A 17,737-nucleotide genomic window follows, 5' to 3' on the forward strand; every position below is an offset into this window, starting at 1 on the left:
CGAAACACAAAATCTATGTCACTGACAATACTTTTGGCCAGAGCTTTATATAAAAAACAAAGTGCAGTAAAAAACAAAAAACAACTGCTTTCTTTTGGAAAACATGCATGCCAAAAAAAACACAAAAAAAAAACACACATAACAAACATTTTCGGTACAAATACATTTACCGTTGCATGCCTAATCTTAATAATTATGATACTACAAAACAGCAGACATTACAACCATTTTGCTTATTTGTTTACAGTGTTGAGAGCCCAATTGAATAAGTAGTGTCAGGGTCCACAATTTTACATCACAATGTAAAACTATTTCATGAGTTTGCACATATCTAATACAGTACAACATATTTGTATTTGCTGTGCATGGGCTCCAAGCTAGAAATCTAGGCCAACCTCAGACCACCACAACCAACACCATCAAGCTTTGTTAATAAAATATCATTTTTTGTGTGTTTCTCTTCCCATGATGGCCTTTTTAGTGTTTTTCTCTGGATGTAAAAGGATGATGTAGCACTTTGGGGCAAATATGGCCACCAATAATCCAAAACTAGAAGCTAAAATGGCAAATATCTCCACAGCCACTGCATATTTCCCAGGTGAGCTGACATATGCTGGAATAAATGCAATCCACACAGCACAGAAGATCAACATACTAAAAGTAATGAACTTTGCTTCATTAAAATGATCTGGAAGATTTCTTGCCAGGAAGGCTAATAGGAAGCTCACTGCTGCCAAGAGTCCAATGTATGCCAGCAGCATAGAAAAACCAGCCACTGAGCCAATAGCACATTCAAAAACTATTTTAGAACGGATATACTGGATATTTTTATGGGGTGTTGGAGAGGCAGTTGATAGCCAGACTGCACATATCACAACCTGGATGGCTGTTAGGACCAGAACTGTGCATCTTTGTTGAGCTACTCCAAACCATTTTAATGCACCTTGGCCCTCTGGTCGAGATGCTTTGAACACCGCTATTACCACCATAGTCTTGACTAGGATGCTGGAGATGCACAGGACAAAGCTTATGCCAAACACAGCATGTCTTAACTGACATGTCCACAACTGTGGCTGACCAATGAACAGTAGCGCACAGAGGAAACACAGTTTGAGTGACACCAGGAGCAGAAAACTGAGCTCTGAATTGTTGGCGCGCACTATGGGAGTGTTACGGTGATGAGTAAAGATGACCATCACAAGAGCACAGAAACAGGTGCCAAGCAGGGAAACAGTGGTCAGAGAGATGCCTAGAGGATCCCCGTACGATAAAAACTCAATTTCTTTAGGGATACACTTATCCTTATCTGTATTGGACCAGAACTCATCTGGACATATTGTGCAATCATTTGCATCTGAGATTTAATAAAAAGATAGAAGGTGAAGATTTTAAACATAAATTATTTTAAAATTAAATTACACATTTGCCAAAAATAAACATCTCACCTGTTGTATTAGAAATTTCTCCATCTCCGCACGGCACGCAGTCAAAACAGCAGACAGGAAGGCCCTTCCTCATTGCTCGTCTGGTGCCTGGGGGGCAGCTCTCACTGCACACAGACCTTGGGGTCTGAAAGAGACAATCTGTTGTTATTCACATGTTTGTCTGTCATCTCTTGAAATAATGACAAGCTTGGCCTTTCTATTACTTCATTTTTCTTTAAATTTTCAAAGCTTTGACTGTTGCTATATTTATATATCTGCAAAAGCAGTGACATTAAAAAGCAATGTTAGTTACTTCTTTTGGCTCAAAGTTCCAATATATTGCCTCCTCATCCAGTGTCAGCATCGTCCCTGTTGCTGCCTCTTCATTTACCACACCAACAGCTTGGACTCTTATTGACCCATCAGAGCCTGGCTGCCAGTTCAAGACATCATAGATGGCCAGAGCATCTCCATTCTTATCAAACGACACATGATCCCCAAAGCCTGTGTTAAAGTTCACTTTCTGTAGATAGTGAACCAGCTGTGCAGTTTGTAGACAGGACAGGGGTTAAATGTATATGTATTTTTTTAATGAATGTAGCTGTGGGTACCTGTGCTTATGTACCTGTGTACCTGTGTGTCTTACCTGCCAGGGTTTAAGGTTTGTTATGTCAGCACATTTGTTCCTATGGAATGGTCCTCTACCCTCCTCACACTGCATCAGGTCATGAAGCGCATGTGCTAGGGCATAAACTGCTTTATACACATTATAAGAGGCCCTCAGCTCTGAAACATCAGTATATGGTGTGTCTGTTGTCCTCAAATCCTCCTGTCCTGTACAAACCTTTTTCACTTGCTCTCCATCTGTCACTTTACTTCCAGATTCAAAAGTGCACCTAAACATGTTCTCCCAGAAGATCCGCAACATATTATTTTGTGGATCATTGGTGGGACGGAGACGTAGAAGAAATTCATGAAGCCCCTGGATCTCTCCACGCCTAATGGCTATCCCCAGTGTGCCTCGTAGAAAGGGCAGTAAACGTGGAGTGTGGTGTACAAGAGAGGTGGCCCAAGCTTCACTCGCAATCCACTGTCTGCCTGTTATGTTCTGCAACACCACATCATCCAATAAAGGTATCAAAAAGGATGGCGTGGAAAAAACAACCACCACTCTAGCTGTAGAGGCCTGAATCACTGCTGTTATATGTTGAATATCTCTGAAGTTGTTATCATGGGGAAGGATTTCAGAAAAAGCGATACAGCCACCAAACAGCTGCATTTCCTGCTGGAAGAACTGAGTGGCGTAGATGCCATAGTCATCATCACTGTAGACGAGACCAACCCAGGTCCATCCAAAATATTTTAAAATCTGTGCAATAGCCCGCACTTGGAAGGCATCACTGGGGATTGTTCTGAAGAAAGAGGGGTACTTTTTCCTGTCACTTAAACAGGAGCAGGTGGCATAGTGACTAACCTAATTAGAGGGAAAGACAGAAGAAGAAAACACTTAAAGTAAAAGTAACATTTAACAAAAAATAATCAGTACTTATGAAAAAACTACTTCATACTATAGGTACTCGAAACAGCCCCAGAATACTGGAAATCGCAATGGAAGCAGTTGAACTTGAATCCCCCACAATTCCAATCACTGGTGGTGGACCAGTGCAGTTTAGGTTTGAGAAGGACTCCTCTGTCCCACTAGCCAGGGATATGGCAGCCCGGAACGCCATTCCTAGCATCACACAGTTGTCATAAACATGGTAACCAAGAGTGATGTTAGGCAGCAGGTTTGGATTCTTATTGATCTCATCTATTGCAAAAGCCATTGTCTGTGCCTGCTGGAAGCTTTCCATATCAAATCTATGAAAAAGCAAGAGAAAGTTGATATTTAACTCATCTGAAAAGGAATTATTAGTACAAATATGATTAAATCAATTAATGAAGGAGTAACAAATAATTTGAACAAATCCACAATAGCAGTTAACATTGAATGCAAGATGATGATTGCTTTTTTTTAAGGTATATTTTCCTAGTGTTGTCTTTTTATTTTAGCCTTGTGTTGCTGTCCTTATCCACTCTAGACTCACTGCTCACAGTATGGTGGTTCCGGCTTAGTTCTGAAGCTCAGCTCTGGAAACACTGTGAGAAAATTAACCTCAAACAGGCCTCCAAATATAACATCTCCATCCTGGTACATTCCATTCAACCTGAAGTGTCCCTGAAGCTGACAGGTACCTGATCTGAGGATTGAAGCTGCCAAAATAAAGTTAAAGGACAGATTCAGGCAGATGCACAGAGTGAACCACATCTCTATTTCTGAGGCAATCAACCACTCAGCTCATTTATTTATGATGAATATTGTGTGGGTGTTACTTTAAAAAGAGTAGGCGATGCTAAATGGGCATCCCTAGAAATCAGGATATTATCCTCCTATCGCTGTATTTTCCTAATCTGTGCTAAAGGCACAATATGTAATTTTCAACGCTAGAGTTTGCTTATTCAGAGATACCTGGAGAAGATTTCTACTTTAGACTCCGATCCTTATTTGTTACCCCCAGTTTTCTTTTGTCAGTTATTAAATATAATATATATTGTACATAACCCCTCCCCATACAGTGGGGATCGACAGAAAGCAGGTTAATGCATTTACATGCCGCGCAAAATCGGGGTAAGAGGCAAAAAACTCCCTGTGACGACTGGTTTATGCTTACGCCGTGTAACGGGGGTTCATAGATGGGAAGGAAGGAGGCGGGAACCGGCGAACATTCTAAGACTTTAATCAAATAAAACTAAACAAAACGAAAGTAAGGCGGGCAGCCCCTCACGGATGACTGAATGCACACACATAATAAAACATAACATAAATCCAGGCCTGGTCCTTTCTTCCACGGTCTTCGCTCCGCCGTGAGAAGAGACTGTGTGGCGCGTAGCTGGCACTCATCACTCGCCACCGGCCCGCTCTCACAGTCCCTCACCTCGCTCCTTGCCATACGCCGTTTCTACTCTGATAAAAGAAAACGGGTTACAGCGTTTACATGACCATGTTCGTTGACTTATTAGGCATAATCAGAACATGCATGTAAATGCACTCACTGTCTGTGTAGTTAAATAAGCGGGCTTTTATCTTTTATCTTTTAACTTCCGAAGCGAATTAATCAAAACCAAATCTCCCTGACTTTTCCTGACCTGTTTTTGATTAATTGAAACATCAAAAATCAGATCATCTCAATAAAACACTTGAGCTCATAAACACATGGCAGTTAAGCCTCCAAAGAGAACATACCAAAAATATAATTCATTCATTCATTCATTCATTCAGAAACATACAACATCATCCCTTTATGATAGTACAAGCAGAAGGCTATGAAATAATATTTATTATTTAACATTTTGTTCTTCATAAAATAATAGAATACCAGTTTGGGGTTCCTCTTTCAGCTGTTGTTGCAGCCAACAGCACAACATATTGCAGGCATTACTGAGACCGTCAGCCGTAAAGATGGTGGCGCAAAGCTGTACGTAGTGACGTCATGTGACCCGAATGAATAGTATGAAGCAGGGTGGGGCTGAAAGCCATTGGTTTGAACGTGGCAGCTGGACTGATAGACTCTTTTCACATTTCCGGGTTTCTTAGAGCAGAAGTCATCATTGTTGGATTAACTTTTATAGCGGTGAATGAAAGAATACAATAAATATATATTTTGTTGTCCCCATTTTCTCAAATAGGAAAAGAAAAACCCAACAATAGTGATTTCACAACTTTTAAAAAGAGGGGAAAATTAGAGTGAGACTGATAACAGCAGTGAATAGAAAGAGAGATGTTACTTTTATCATCACTCCCATAGACGGTGTATTAGAAACACCTTCACAGCAGCGGTAACTTGTTTTTGTGTCATTTGATGCAAAAGTAATAGGATACAAACCGTTACAACACGTAATCACAGTCTATGAAAAGGGTCCATTGCTATTGATTGACATATGTGACACACAACTTGAGAGCAGTAGGGCTATTATTATGCCGCAGACGACCACTTCCGCTTCTATCAATCATGTGTATGTGGGGTAAATCAGCACTGTTTTATCATGTTAGATATATTTGAGAGTGTTGAATCTGATGTTATAATGCTACACCGTGCGTTCGCTCGGCGGCTACTATGAGACACAGTAAGCAGTAATCAATATTAGGTAAAAACTAAATCAAGATACTTGTGGTAAATCAAGAAAAAGTGTTTTTTTTTTTTTTTTTTTTTTTGTGAGTGTGTTATAATTTACAGGGAGTGCAGAATTATTAGGCAAATGAGTATTTTGACCACATCATCCTCGTTATGCATGTTGTCTTACTCCAAGCTGTATAGGCTGGAAAGCCTACTACCAATTAAGCATATTAGGTGATGTGCATCTCTGTAATGAGAAGGGGTGTGGTCTAATGACATCAACACCCTATATCAGGTGTGCATAATTATTAGGCAACTTCCTTTCCTTTGGCAAAATGGGTCAAAAGAAAGACTTGATAGGCTCAGAAAAGTCAAAAATAGTGAGATATATTGCAGAGGGATGCAGCAGTCTTAAAATAGCCAAGCTTCTGAAGCGTGATCATCGAACAATCAAGCAAAATAGTCAACAGGGTCGCAAGAAGCGTGTGGAAAAATCAAGGCGCAAAATAACTGCCCGTGAACTGAGAAAAGTCAAGCGTGCAGCTGCCAAGATGCAACTTGCCACCAGTTTGGCCATATTTCAGAGCTGCAACATCACTGGAGTGCCCAAAAGCACAAGGAGTGCAATACTCAGAGACATGGCCAAGGTAAGAAAGGCAGAAAGTCGACCACCACTGAACAAGACACACAAGCTGAAACGTCAAGACTGGGCCAAGAAATATCTCAAGACTGATTTTTCAAAGGTTTTATGGACTGATGAAATGAGAGTGAGTCTTGATGGGCCAGATGGATGGGCCCGTGGCAGGATTGGTAAAGGGCAGAGAGCTCCAGTCCGACTCAGACGCCAGCAAGGTGGAGGTGGAGTACTGGTTTGGGATGGTATCATCAAAGATGAGCTTGTGGGGCCTTTTCGGGTTGAGGATGGAGTCAAGCTCAACTCCCTGTCCTACTGCCAGTTTCTGGAAGACACCCTCTTCAAGCAGTGGTACAGGAAGAAGTCTGCATCCTTCAAGAAAAACATGATTTTCATGCAGGACAATGCTCCATCACATGCGTCCAAGTACTCCACAGCGTGGCTGGCAAGAAAGGGTATAAAAGAAGAAAATCGAATGATATGGCCTCCTTGTTCACCTGATCTAAATCCCATTGAGAACCTGTGGTCCATCAACAAATGTGCGATTTACAAGGAGGGAAAACAGTACACCTCTCTGAACAGTGTCTGGGAGGCTGTGGTTGCTGCTGCATGCAATGTTGATGGTGAACAGATCAAAACACTGACAGAATCCATGGATGGCAGGCTTTTGAGTGTCCTTGCAAAGAAAGGTGGCTATATTGGTCACTGATTTGTTTTTGTTTGGTTTTTGAATGTCAGAAATGTATATTTGTGAATGTTGCGATGTTTCACTGGTAAAAATAAATAATTGAAATGGGTATACATTTGTTTTTTGTTAAGTTGCCTAATAATTATGCACAGTAATAGTCACCTGCACACACAGATATCCCCCTAAAATAGCTAAAACTAAAACTTCCAAAAATATTCAGCTTTGATATTAATGAGTTAAATATTATAATATTAATATATTATAATATTAATATTATAATATTAATTTAATTATTATAATTAAATATATTATAATATGATAATATTAATGCCTAATAATTCTGCACTCCCTCATTTTCTATGTCCGCGGGTTGAAGCGACTATTATGTGATATAGACCCATGAGTGCAAATTTTAGCAGGCAACCCTGTCAAAATAACACATATTTTACCCCCCAAACAAACCCCCCGGAGAACCCCCCGAGAAGCTATTGTTTAGGACTAGTAGTTGGCGGGTTTTGTTGTAAAAACTTGGCAACCCTGTCTGCACGTGCACTGAAATCAGGCTGGAATAAACGATCTTTGCCGGTGTTGTAAAAAAATTAAATAATTTAATGATACACAGAGTACTTACCCAACATGATCATCATTTCTGAGAGAAATTGTGACGGTGAATGCATATACAAACAAGCTCTCCGTTTAGGATTCAAAAAAATTGATGCATGATTACGTTACTGTTGATCATCTGTCCATCGTCGTCTAAAGCCCGCCCTGATGATTTCATTGGTCCGAACAGTTTCTGTTCGGGGATAATTACTCCTCTATGGAGCAAGGCCAGACCGAACTGCCCGACCTAAAAATGTTGTGGGCGGTGCTAAGTTCGGCTGGCATCCAGGCTAATGAAATATAGGCTATGCTTCAGGTTTCATATTATATTCTTAAATTTGATCTATACATACAAAAATAAAACACTACAGGGCTATTACCAATCAAATTAAATAATTTACGCTGAAAAATTACAATAGCATTAAATAATGTTATGAGATTTGTGTTTTTGAATAAATAAATAAGAAATGTTGGAAAATATGTTTAAACATGAAACTAAACCACCAGTGGGTGGCAGCAGGTCAGTCTATAAATAACTGTATATAAGATTGTGGCCAAAACTGGTACTGTTCATCACTGTTTGTGTGATTTTCTTTGACTGTATCATATGTTATAAATATAAAAACTTCACATTTTAGATGTTTACTACAGGTTCTCCGTGTGCGCAGTGATTATTTGTTTCAATTTCTCCTCGAGAGGCTGCACAAGCAAACAGTGCAACCTTCTGACTTTCAGTTCATTACATATTATACTATTATACACTGTATCGATCGCCACTTACACTAAATTAATGCAGAATAATTTTTGCATTTTGGTGATTCAGTAGTTATTTTTTGTTAAAATAAAATCCACTAGTTCCAGACAAGCGCTAATTTCGAGCCCTGCATAATATATTAAAGTGTCTTTGGTGTTTCCATGGTTTCTGCAAACAAATACGTATTTTCTCTACGTAAATTTCATTGATAGGCAATACATGGACACGGTCCATTGTCCTGGTTAAAATAACATATTTCTTTGAATTTAAACATTCTTGGAAACGTGAGATAATCTAAAGTCAACAAAATATATAACATTGTTGTATAGTGGTTTTTGAATATTTTAATCTAAAAAATCATAAATATTGTGCCTTTAAGTAATGACAACTTCTGGACTGATAGAACCACCCAGCTAACACAGTTACGTTGTGAAGACGTAACCGGACCGAACCATATTCGTCGTAGCGACGTACCATATAACGTTCCAGTGACGTAACTTTGTGATTCCCATAATCGTCGTGGCGACGTTATAGTGGGACGTTGCTGGAACGTGACGAGCACGTCCCAACGACCAAACTGGCATGTTGTGAGAACGTAACCTTAAAGGACCATATTCATCGTAGCGACGTACCTAATAACGTTCCAGTGACGTAACTTTGTGATTCCCATAATCGTCGTGACGACGTTATAGTGGGACGTTGCTATAACGTGATGATCACGTCTCAACGACCAAACTGGCATGTTGTGAGGACGTAACCTCAATGGACCATATTAGTCGCAGCGACATACCAGGTAACGTTCCAGCGACGTAACTTTGTGATTCCTGTATTCGTCGTGGCGACGTTATTATGATATGTCGCTGGAACGTGGCAGGTACGTCCTAACGACCAAAATACCACGTCCACCTTTATTTGAATAATCTCACCTTTAGTCCGGGAAATGAAGATGTGCTTGGTCCATAACCTTGAAATCCACATAGACCTGATACACTCAAACATTTAATTATCTGCTGTAAAACCTTATTAATACGTTTGTTTTGTTTTTAGTTAATATATTTAGGGATTATGTACTTGTAGATAATAAAAAAACGATACAAACCCCTATTAAATTGTAATAGAAAATGGCTCAAAACCACACTGCATTAATTTAATAATCAGCATTTATTCAGTGTTACTTTGTAGGCTACAAATATTAAGTCAACATTTGAACAGTGTAAAGTGTTAACAAATTATGAGTACAGAAATGTAACACATCCATTCATTAATCAAACAAACAACATAATAAGCAATGTAACCAATTATTAAAATATTTTATTGTCTTATTAGGGATGGGAGTAGTTAAGGATTTTCTCACTTATACTTATCAATACTCATATTGGTACTACTCTCAATAATTTAGCACAAAAAAGACATGGAAAAAAAGATTAATCAGTTTCTTTATTATTACTTTTATTTGCAGAAATGTCCTGCATGTCCTGTGAGGCACCTGCTACAAATGTCTGGTGGTGATGTGCTTTATTGCTTCCCTACCTGTAGCTAAACCTGAACAATGTGACAGTTACAAAAGATATATAGTCCTTGAGCTATAGTCCTACGTTCATAAAGAGATATGTAAAAAACACTACATAGAGTCCTAGCATCTTTTCTGTATTATTGGGCCAAAATATACATCAACAGGTTTTTTTTTTGTTCAAGAAAATGAGCATGATGACTTTCTCAGGAAGAATCTGAGACCGCTCATTCCTGACTGTGTCCCAGCTGTGGAAAAAGCTTCAGACAGTGTTGATGAGGCAGAGGGAGATGGAGAGCTGTGAGAGAAGAGGAAGAGGGTCTTTCTTACCCCACCAGCGGAGGGCAGGGTCTTCTGAGGATAGGATAGGAGGATGGGCTCTATATATTCACTTTGGATCTTTGTAAACTGGAAGCTGAAAAAAAAAGCCATACTATTGTAGGTGTATTGCTTTTTGTTAAAAAGGTATAATTGTTTTGTTTTTTTTTACTTACGTGTTCTTCCTCCTCTTCATCCTCTTCCTTATCCCGAGCTACACTGTCACATCTTCATCATTTTCTGGCAGCTGAAACAGAGGAGAACCTTATTAATGTTGCTAATCTATGTTTTTTATGCTTTTGAAAGAGTCTCTTTTACTCAACAGTCACCAAGGCTGCATTTATTTGATCAAAAATACAGTACAAACTGTAATATATATTTAAAGTGATAATTCACCCAAAAATGTCAATTCTGTCATTAATTCCTCACCTTATGTTGTTCCAAACCTGTTAGACCTTTGTTCATCTTCAGACACAAATGAAAATATTTTTGATGAAATCCAAAAGCTTTCTGACCCCTCCAAAGACTGCAACACAAGGCCCAGAAAGGTAGTAAAAACATTGTTAAAATAGTCCATGTGACTCCAGTGGTTCAACCTTAATGTTACGAAGCAACAAGAATACTTTTTGTGTGCAAAAATAACTTAATTCCACAATTTTGATCTAGCCTGTGCCAGTCTCATTAACATTGTAATTATTGATGTCTACATCCTTTCTGGGCCTTGAAAGTGTTAATTAAATTGCTGTCTGAAGATGAATGAAGGTCTTACAGGTTTGTATCAACAAGAGGGAGAGGAATTGATGACAGGATTTAAAGGTTTGGTAGAACTAACCCTTTAAATTGAAAACAGCTATTTTACATTGTAAAATTATTATTATTATTATTATTTTAATATTCCTGTGATTAAAGCTGAATTTTCAACATCAATACACCAGTCTTCAGTGTTACATGATCCTTCAGAACTCATTCTCATATGATGATTTGCTGCTCACAAAAACATTTATGATTATTAGCAGTGTTGACAACAGTTGTGCTGTTTCATATTTTTGTGTAAACCATGGTGCATTTTTATGGATTCCTTGATGAATAAAATCCTCATATTAGAATGATTTCTGAAGGATCATGTGACACTGAAGACTGGAGTAATGATGCTGAAAATTAAGCTTTGATCACAAGAATAAACTACATTTTATAATATATTCAAATAGAACCCAATTATTTAGAATTTTAATATTATTTCAAAATATTAGATTTTACAGATTTTTTTTAATCAAGCAAATGCTATCTTGGTGAACATTAGAGACCTTTTTCAAAGAACTGTACCAAAACCAAACTTTTGAACATTATTGTATGTTTGAGGTTTTACATACTAGTCACATGGTGATAATGCCAGGGTTAGTTCATCCCAAAATGAAAAATATCCCATGATTTACTCACCCCCAAGCCATCCCTAAGTTCTTCAGGCGAACACAATCAGAGTTATATTTTAAAATGTCCTGGCTAATCCAAGCTTTATAATGGCAGTGAATGCTTCATTTTTGAAGTCCATAAAAGTGCATCTATCCATCATATAATTGCGCCACACAGCTCCGGGGGTTAATAAAGGCCATCTGAAGCAAAGTGGCATGTTTGTGTGAGAAAAATATCCATATTTAAAACTTTATAGACTAAAATAACTAGCTTCCAGTGGTCAGCAATGCGCGAGTCGACTTGCGCTAAAAAGAATAACCCTTGACGCATGCGTATTGACGAACGCAGAAGTACAGAAATTAGAGCAAAACAAAACATAGCATGGGGGGGGGTGTCACCCTTTTTAGCGCAAGTCGACTTGCGTAGCCTACCGCTTATCACCAAGCAAACCAAGCAATATTCACTGCCATTATAAAGCTTGGAAGAGCCAGGACATTTCTTAATATAACTCTGATTGTGTTCGTCTGAAAGAATAATGTCATATAACTTACACATAGGATGGCTTGCAGGTGAGTAAATCCTCACCATTTAAGAGATGTTGTCCGACAGGAGATCTGCTCCAACTCTGCTAACTTTACAGTGCAGGCTGCAGGGCATCAGCATGAAAGCATCAACACTTTATCAGAGCCAAATATATAAATTATACAACGCCAGGTTTATTAAAAGGAAAGAAGCTACAGCAAAGGTTAAATGCAGAAAAGAGAAAGAATGGGTTAAAATATTGTTAAAAATGGACAAGGTTAATCAATCACCTTTTTCAGTTCACCTGTGTTTTCTACTTCTCTTTCAGCAGCTTCCTTCAGAAATGTTGGAAACTTGCTGGGAGCTTCACCTCTGTTGTAGAGGGGTTATTTTGTCCCTTTCTGAAAATCACAGAACATTTTATTATATGTTAACACGTTTTTTTCGCGCTCCGTGTTAATGTTTTTAATGTAAGTGACTTCGTCGATTAACAGCAAACACATAACGTTAACGTTAACGTTAGTTCAATTAATTAGCCACCTTCAATGACCCATTCAATTCCCAGAAGAAGAAAAAAACTATCAAAACCTCTCATTTACACTTCAAAGCCTAAACAAGAGATTAACTTGATAGAGTTAACGTTAGCCTCGTTAACTTAACTTACTGTTCGGAAAACGGTTGATGTGCTTACGGACTTTTTTTCCAAAGACTCTACATTTCTATAAAGTAAATATTCAACAGAACAGAAGCGTGTCAATGACACATAAGAAATGTCAGGAAAATGTCAGTAACAGTTGTGTGCAATATTTGTGTAACTTTAAAGACAACTCACCTGAAAGTATAGTGAAAACAACAACGACAGAGGAAGTTTTGCGGCTTGTCAGTTGTGTTGCTGCACCGTTTCCATGGCAACTCCGCGCCGCTCCAGTGTTCAACACACCACGTCAAAGTCACGCAGCAAGAATTACATGAATAAAAATCAAGAATAATAAATAATGAATTTAGAACTCATTTTGAAGTTCTATGACCCGCTCAGATGCAAAATGCCACTCCTGACACCGCACGTGATAGTGGCATTTTTTTTTTTTTGTTAGATTTTTTTATTGTTTTTGCCAATACGATTTGCAAACATGGTGGATTCATTTAAAAAAATATTTGATGAATTAAGTAAATGTCCCATATAAATCAAAATGGCATACATTTGATAATACTTGTAAATTAATAATGCAATTTGGAAAGTTATGAAGACCAGTGGGCCACGTCGCTACAACATTCTCCGTGGGATAAACACGCGACGTCTTTTGAGGACGTGCCCACAACGTTTCTGCAACTTTAGTCAAGATTTTAAAAAAATGGAACTTTACCACGACGTCCTTACAACGTTCTCTGTGGGATAAACTAGCGACGTCTTTTGAGGACGTGCCCACAACGTTTCTGCAACTTTAGCCAAGATTTAAAAAAAAATGGAACTTTACCACGACGTCCTTACAACGTTCTCTGTGGGATAAACTAGCGACGTCTTTTGAGGACGTGCCCATGACGTTTCTGGAACGTTAGCCAAGATTCTAAAACAATAGAACTTTACCACGACGTCCTTACAACGTTCTCTGTGGGATAAACCAGCGACGTCTTTTGAGGACGTGCCCATGACGTTTCTGGAACGTTAGCCAAAATTTTTAAAAATGGAACTTTACCACGACGTCCTCACAACGTTGTCATAAAGTAATGTCACGCTGACCAAATGACGACTAACTGACGACGTTGTCACAACGTACTGTGTTTGCTGGGCAGTTCTTTTACAGAGAAAGGGGGAAAGAAAACAGTACTGATGGAATAATGGATATTGCATTCACAGTGATTTGCTGCTCAGGGAGATTGTGAATGATTATTTAGAGATTCTAAGGTTTCAATGGGGATTCTAAGGTTTCAATACTTTAAAATGGGTTTTATAGTTTAGGAATATAATATAAATATCTACTTGATGTTTTTACATAGAATGTCCTCTAGATGTCAGTCTTGCATTACTTTTTCTGCGCAAAAAAAGCTTAAATTTGGCCGCACTTTATATTAGGTGGCCTTAACTACCATGTACTTACATAAAAAAATAAGTACAATGTACTTATTGTGTTCAAATTCTATTGTTATATTGTATTGTTCATATTGTATACTGATATTGAGGTGGGATACAGGTAAAGGTTAGGGACGGATGTGGTGGTATAGTTAAGGGTAGGGTTAGGTGTAAGGGAAAGTACAATGTAAAAATATTTATATTATAAATATATTTATATTATATAATATATTTATAAAACTATATGATTTACATATACATTTTTAAGGTGTCTATTATGTATTAACTAGTAAAGAACAAGTTTTTTTTTAGTCACCTAACATGTTAATTTCTCATGGTATATCTGTTAATAACACCTGGCTGTAACCATAGTGACTAAACAGTGACAGTGACTAAATTAACTTCATTTATCTTTTTCTTAAAACAAAAACAAACAACAACAACAACAAAATAATAATAATAATAATAATAATAATAATAATAATAATAATAATAATAATAATAATACTTATTATTATTATTATTATTATTATTATTATTATTACAAAATGCTGTTAATTCTTCTTCTTTTTTACTACAGTATGTATAATACTGTTTTACAATCAGGCTTTAAGCACCAATGACCATGTAAATGATTAGCAGCCAAAATCACATGAATCTTAAGGGAAGTTTTTTTTTTTTTTTTTTTTTTTTTTTACAGCAAAGGCCATCTTGAATCTTCACTGATAGTTTGGGGTTCATGAAACAGGGTACAGCAAGACAGGTTTTAAAAATGGCAAATGACTTTCAAAAGAATTCACTCCTTTGTGTTGGCCAGATGGGAACTGGCCCCCTAACTGAGCCTGGTTTCTCTCAATGTATTTTTATCTATTCTGTCAACAAATAAAGTTTATGTTCCTTGCCACTGTTGCCTTTGGCTTGCTTAGTTGGGAACACTTAATATTCAACAACACAGAACTGGCTTTAGCTAAACAACGGTCAAAATGCATAATTTTCCTGTTATCACGGTTATAAGATGCTTTTAAACAATCTGTATTATATAAAGCGCTATATAAATAAAGGTGACTTGATTTATCTTATCGATATATTGAAATGTAAAAAAAAAAAAAATGTTATCATAATATATGTAGTTTATGGAGGGTTGCCGACTTTGGTTTCCTGGTTAGAGTAAGATTTTGATGACATGGGCTGAATCAATAACATGCCCTTGAGGTTTTAAGTAACGCTCATTTTTTAACCCATTCATAGAAAAAAACCTGACACTGGAAAAATTGTAAAAAAAAAAAAACAAAAAAAAAAAAAACAGTGATGGCTATAGAGGAGAGACTGGAGAAGGTGAATAAAGCACATTGCCCTCCTGGAAGATTCAACAGTGTCTAATGAATAACAGCCAGAAATAAACAAGTGGATGCTGAGGAACTGAGTTCAAACTCTTGAAAATCAGATCTAGTGAAACAATGTGAGGCTGTTGGGTCTGAAAGAAACTTATGGTACTAGTGGTGGAAATTTTGATTCTTTAAAGAGAGTTGGTCATTTTCAGTTCGTTCACCAAACTGAATTGTTCAGTAAATGTTTTTAAAATATTGCATAAATATGACAGCAGGTGATGAAAAACAGTGTTTTATGTGTAATGTCTTAGGTCAACAAATGTATTTACTTACAAAAAAACTGATTTGGCTTCATTAAAATGTGTGTATAATCTACTCATTAAATAAAAGTCTAATTAAGTGGTTCAGATGACCAAAGCAGGTGTTCTTGCATGATTAACAGTTAATTGCTTGGTCAGACATTTACACATTCTTATATCTGAGATTATGGTAAACTTGGAGTTATAAACATAGTGAGGTTTGTCTATAACTGCCCTTTGCATCCACTTTCTGCTGATTGCTACTGAGGACTGACATGCATGCTAAATGACCACAAACTAGATGCACCAGTTTGTTCAATTTGTTCACAATCTCTCTCTCTCTCTCTCTCTCTCTCTCTCTCTCTCTCTCTCTCTCTCTCTCTCTCTCTCTCTCTCTCTCGTTCAGAGCTGGTTCATTTCATTCATGAACGAGATGTTCAGGTTCTTTCAAATCGTTCACGAACAAAATCTCTCTCTCTCGTTCAGAATTGGTTCATTTCGTTCACGAACAAGAAGTAACGTACCATTTCATTCAATTTATTTACAAACGAGATCTCTCTCATTCAGACTCAAAACAGCGACTCGGTCAGTGAAGGGGCATTCGTTCAGTAGCTCTAGAATGCTATTTAATTTAATACTGTCACATTTTTTAAATTTGTTTTACAGTTTTTAGAAAAGTGCATGACATGACTCAAATGTAATGAAGTCATTTTATTTAAAATAAAACTGTTCAAACATAAAAATTCCTCCTGGGTTTCGGTACTGGTGCCACCAGCCTTGCTCCATTTCAATGCAGCATGTTATAAAAGTAGGTTTGCCAACTGTCCCGTATTAGCCGAGACGTCCCGTTTATTGGGACTAAATATCCAGTACATTACTGACCCGTTTATTGACTGCTATTTGCTGATGCACCGTTCATATATGTTGCATCTTTTGCACGCTCAAGTTCGTTATTTTAGAGATCGGTGTCGGGCTAATGACCTATGCTTGTACTGTGGAGGAGATGGCCACTTCTTGTACCGTTGTCCAGTAAAAGCCCATGCCCCCCAGAAGAACGGAGGTTACTGGCGGGCAGTCATTCCTGAGGAAACACTCTCCTTTCTGTAAGACTTAAATGGGGGACCTCCACTCCCCAGTGTCAAGCCCTAGTGGATTCAGGAGCTGAAGGTAACTTTTTGGACAGAACTCTCGCTGTGCACCTTCAAATTCCTCTCACTCCTCTCACCCACAGAGATCGGAGTCAGCGCACTTGATGGACAAAGTCTTCCGGACACCTCTTCTTCTCCAGCGGGGGCGGGGTTCTTTTTTGTGAGGAAGAAGGATAGATCTCTGCGACCTTGTATTGACAAACGAGGGCTGAATAACATAACGGTAAAGAATACTTATCCTTTGCTGTTGATTTCTTAAGCCTTCGAGGGGTTGGAGGGAGCGTGGGTCTTCACAAAATTGGACTTGCGTAATGCTTATCATTTGGTCCGCATAAGAGAGGGGGGTGAGTGGAAGACCACGTTTAATACTCCCAGGGGTCACTTTGAATGCGTGGTCATGCCCTTTGGGATTTGTGGATTGCCCAAGCCCAGATTCCGGTAAGGCCTTGACCTCTCCCAGAACTATGTTCAGGTGGTCTGGTGTAGCCGAAGCTACATTTTCCAAAATCAAGAGCCACTTTGTTTCGGCTCCAATTCTTATCGCCCCTGATCCATCACGTCAGTCAATGGTGGACGTCAATGTGTCAGTAGGGGTGGTAGTTGTGGTTCAAACCCCGCGCTCTTCCTCGGATGATAAGTTGCATCCTTGTGTGTTTTTTTCCCATTGCATATCACCAGCCGAACGTAACTACGATATTGGTAACACGGAGATGTTGACAGTCAAGTTAGCTTTAGTAGAGTGGCGTCATTGGTTTTGAAGGGGTATCTTTTATAGTCTGGACTGATAAGAATTTGGAATATATCAGATCCACCAAAAGACTTAACTCCAGGCAGGCTCGATGGGCACTTTTTTTCTGGAACGTTTTGATTTTTCTCT

At 38.2% G+C, this 17,737-nt stretch overlaps 1 protein-coding gene and 1 long non-coding RNA gene across 2 annotated transcripts; both read right to left on the bottom strand.

Annotated features, from left to right (window-relative positions):
* Positions 1–440: 440 nt before the first annotated feature.
* LOC137043197 (extracellular calcium-sensing receptor-like) lies at positions 441–3,732 on the bottom strand. The gene is made up of 6 exons (XM_067419382.1): positions 3,512–3,732; positions 2,993–3,284; positions 2,071–2,898; positions 1,738–1,965; positions 1,446–1,569; positions 441–1,354 (listed from the first exon to the last, which is right to left on the bottom strand). The coding sequence occupies exons 1-6, from the start codon at positions 3,730–3,732 to the stop codon at positions 441–443; spliced, it is 2,607 nt and encodes an 868-aa protein (XP_067275483.1).
* A 4,939-nt stretch (positions 3,733–8,671) lies between these two features.
* Positions 8,672–13,804, bottom strand: LOC137043324 (uncharacterized). Its single transcript, XR_010898448.1, has 5 exons — positions 12,850–13,804; positions 12,682–12,736; positions 12,308–12,418; positions 10,262–10,332; positions 8,672–10,182 (listed from the first exon to the last, which is right to left on the bottom strand). It is a non-coding gene; the product is annotated as an uncharacterized lncRNA (long non-coding RNA).
* Between the last annotated feature and the right edge of the window lie 3,933 nt (positions 13,805–17,737).

This window comes from Pseudorasbora parva, chromosome 16 (genome assembly GCF_024679245.1).
Source record: "Pseudorasbora parva isolate DD20220531a chromosome 16, ASM2467924v1, whole genome shotgun sequence".
Lineage (NCBI taxonomy): Eukaryota > Metazoa > Chordata > Actinopteri > Cypriniformes > Gobionidae > Pseudorasbora > Pseudorasbora parva.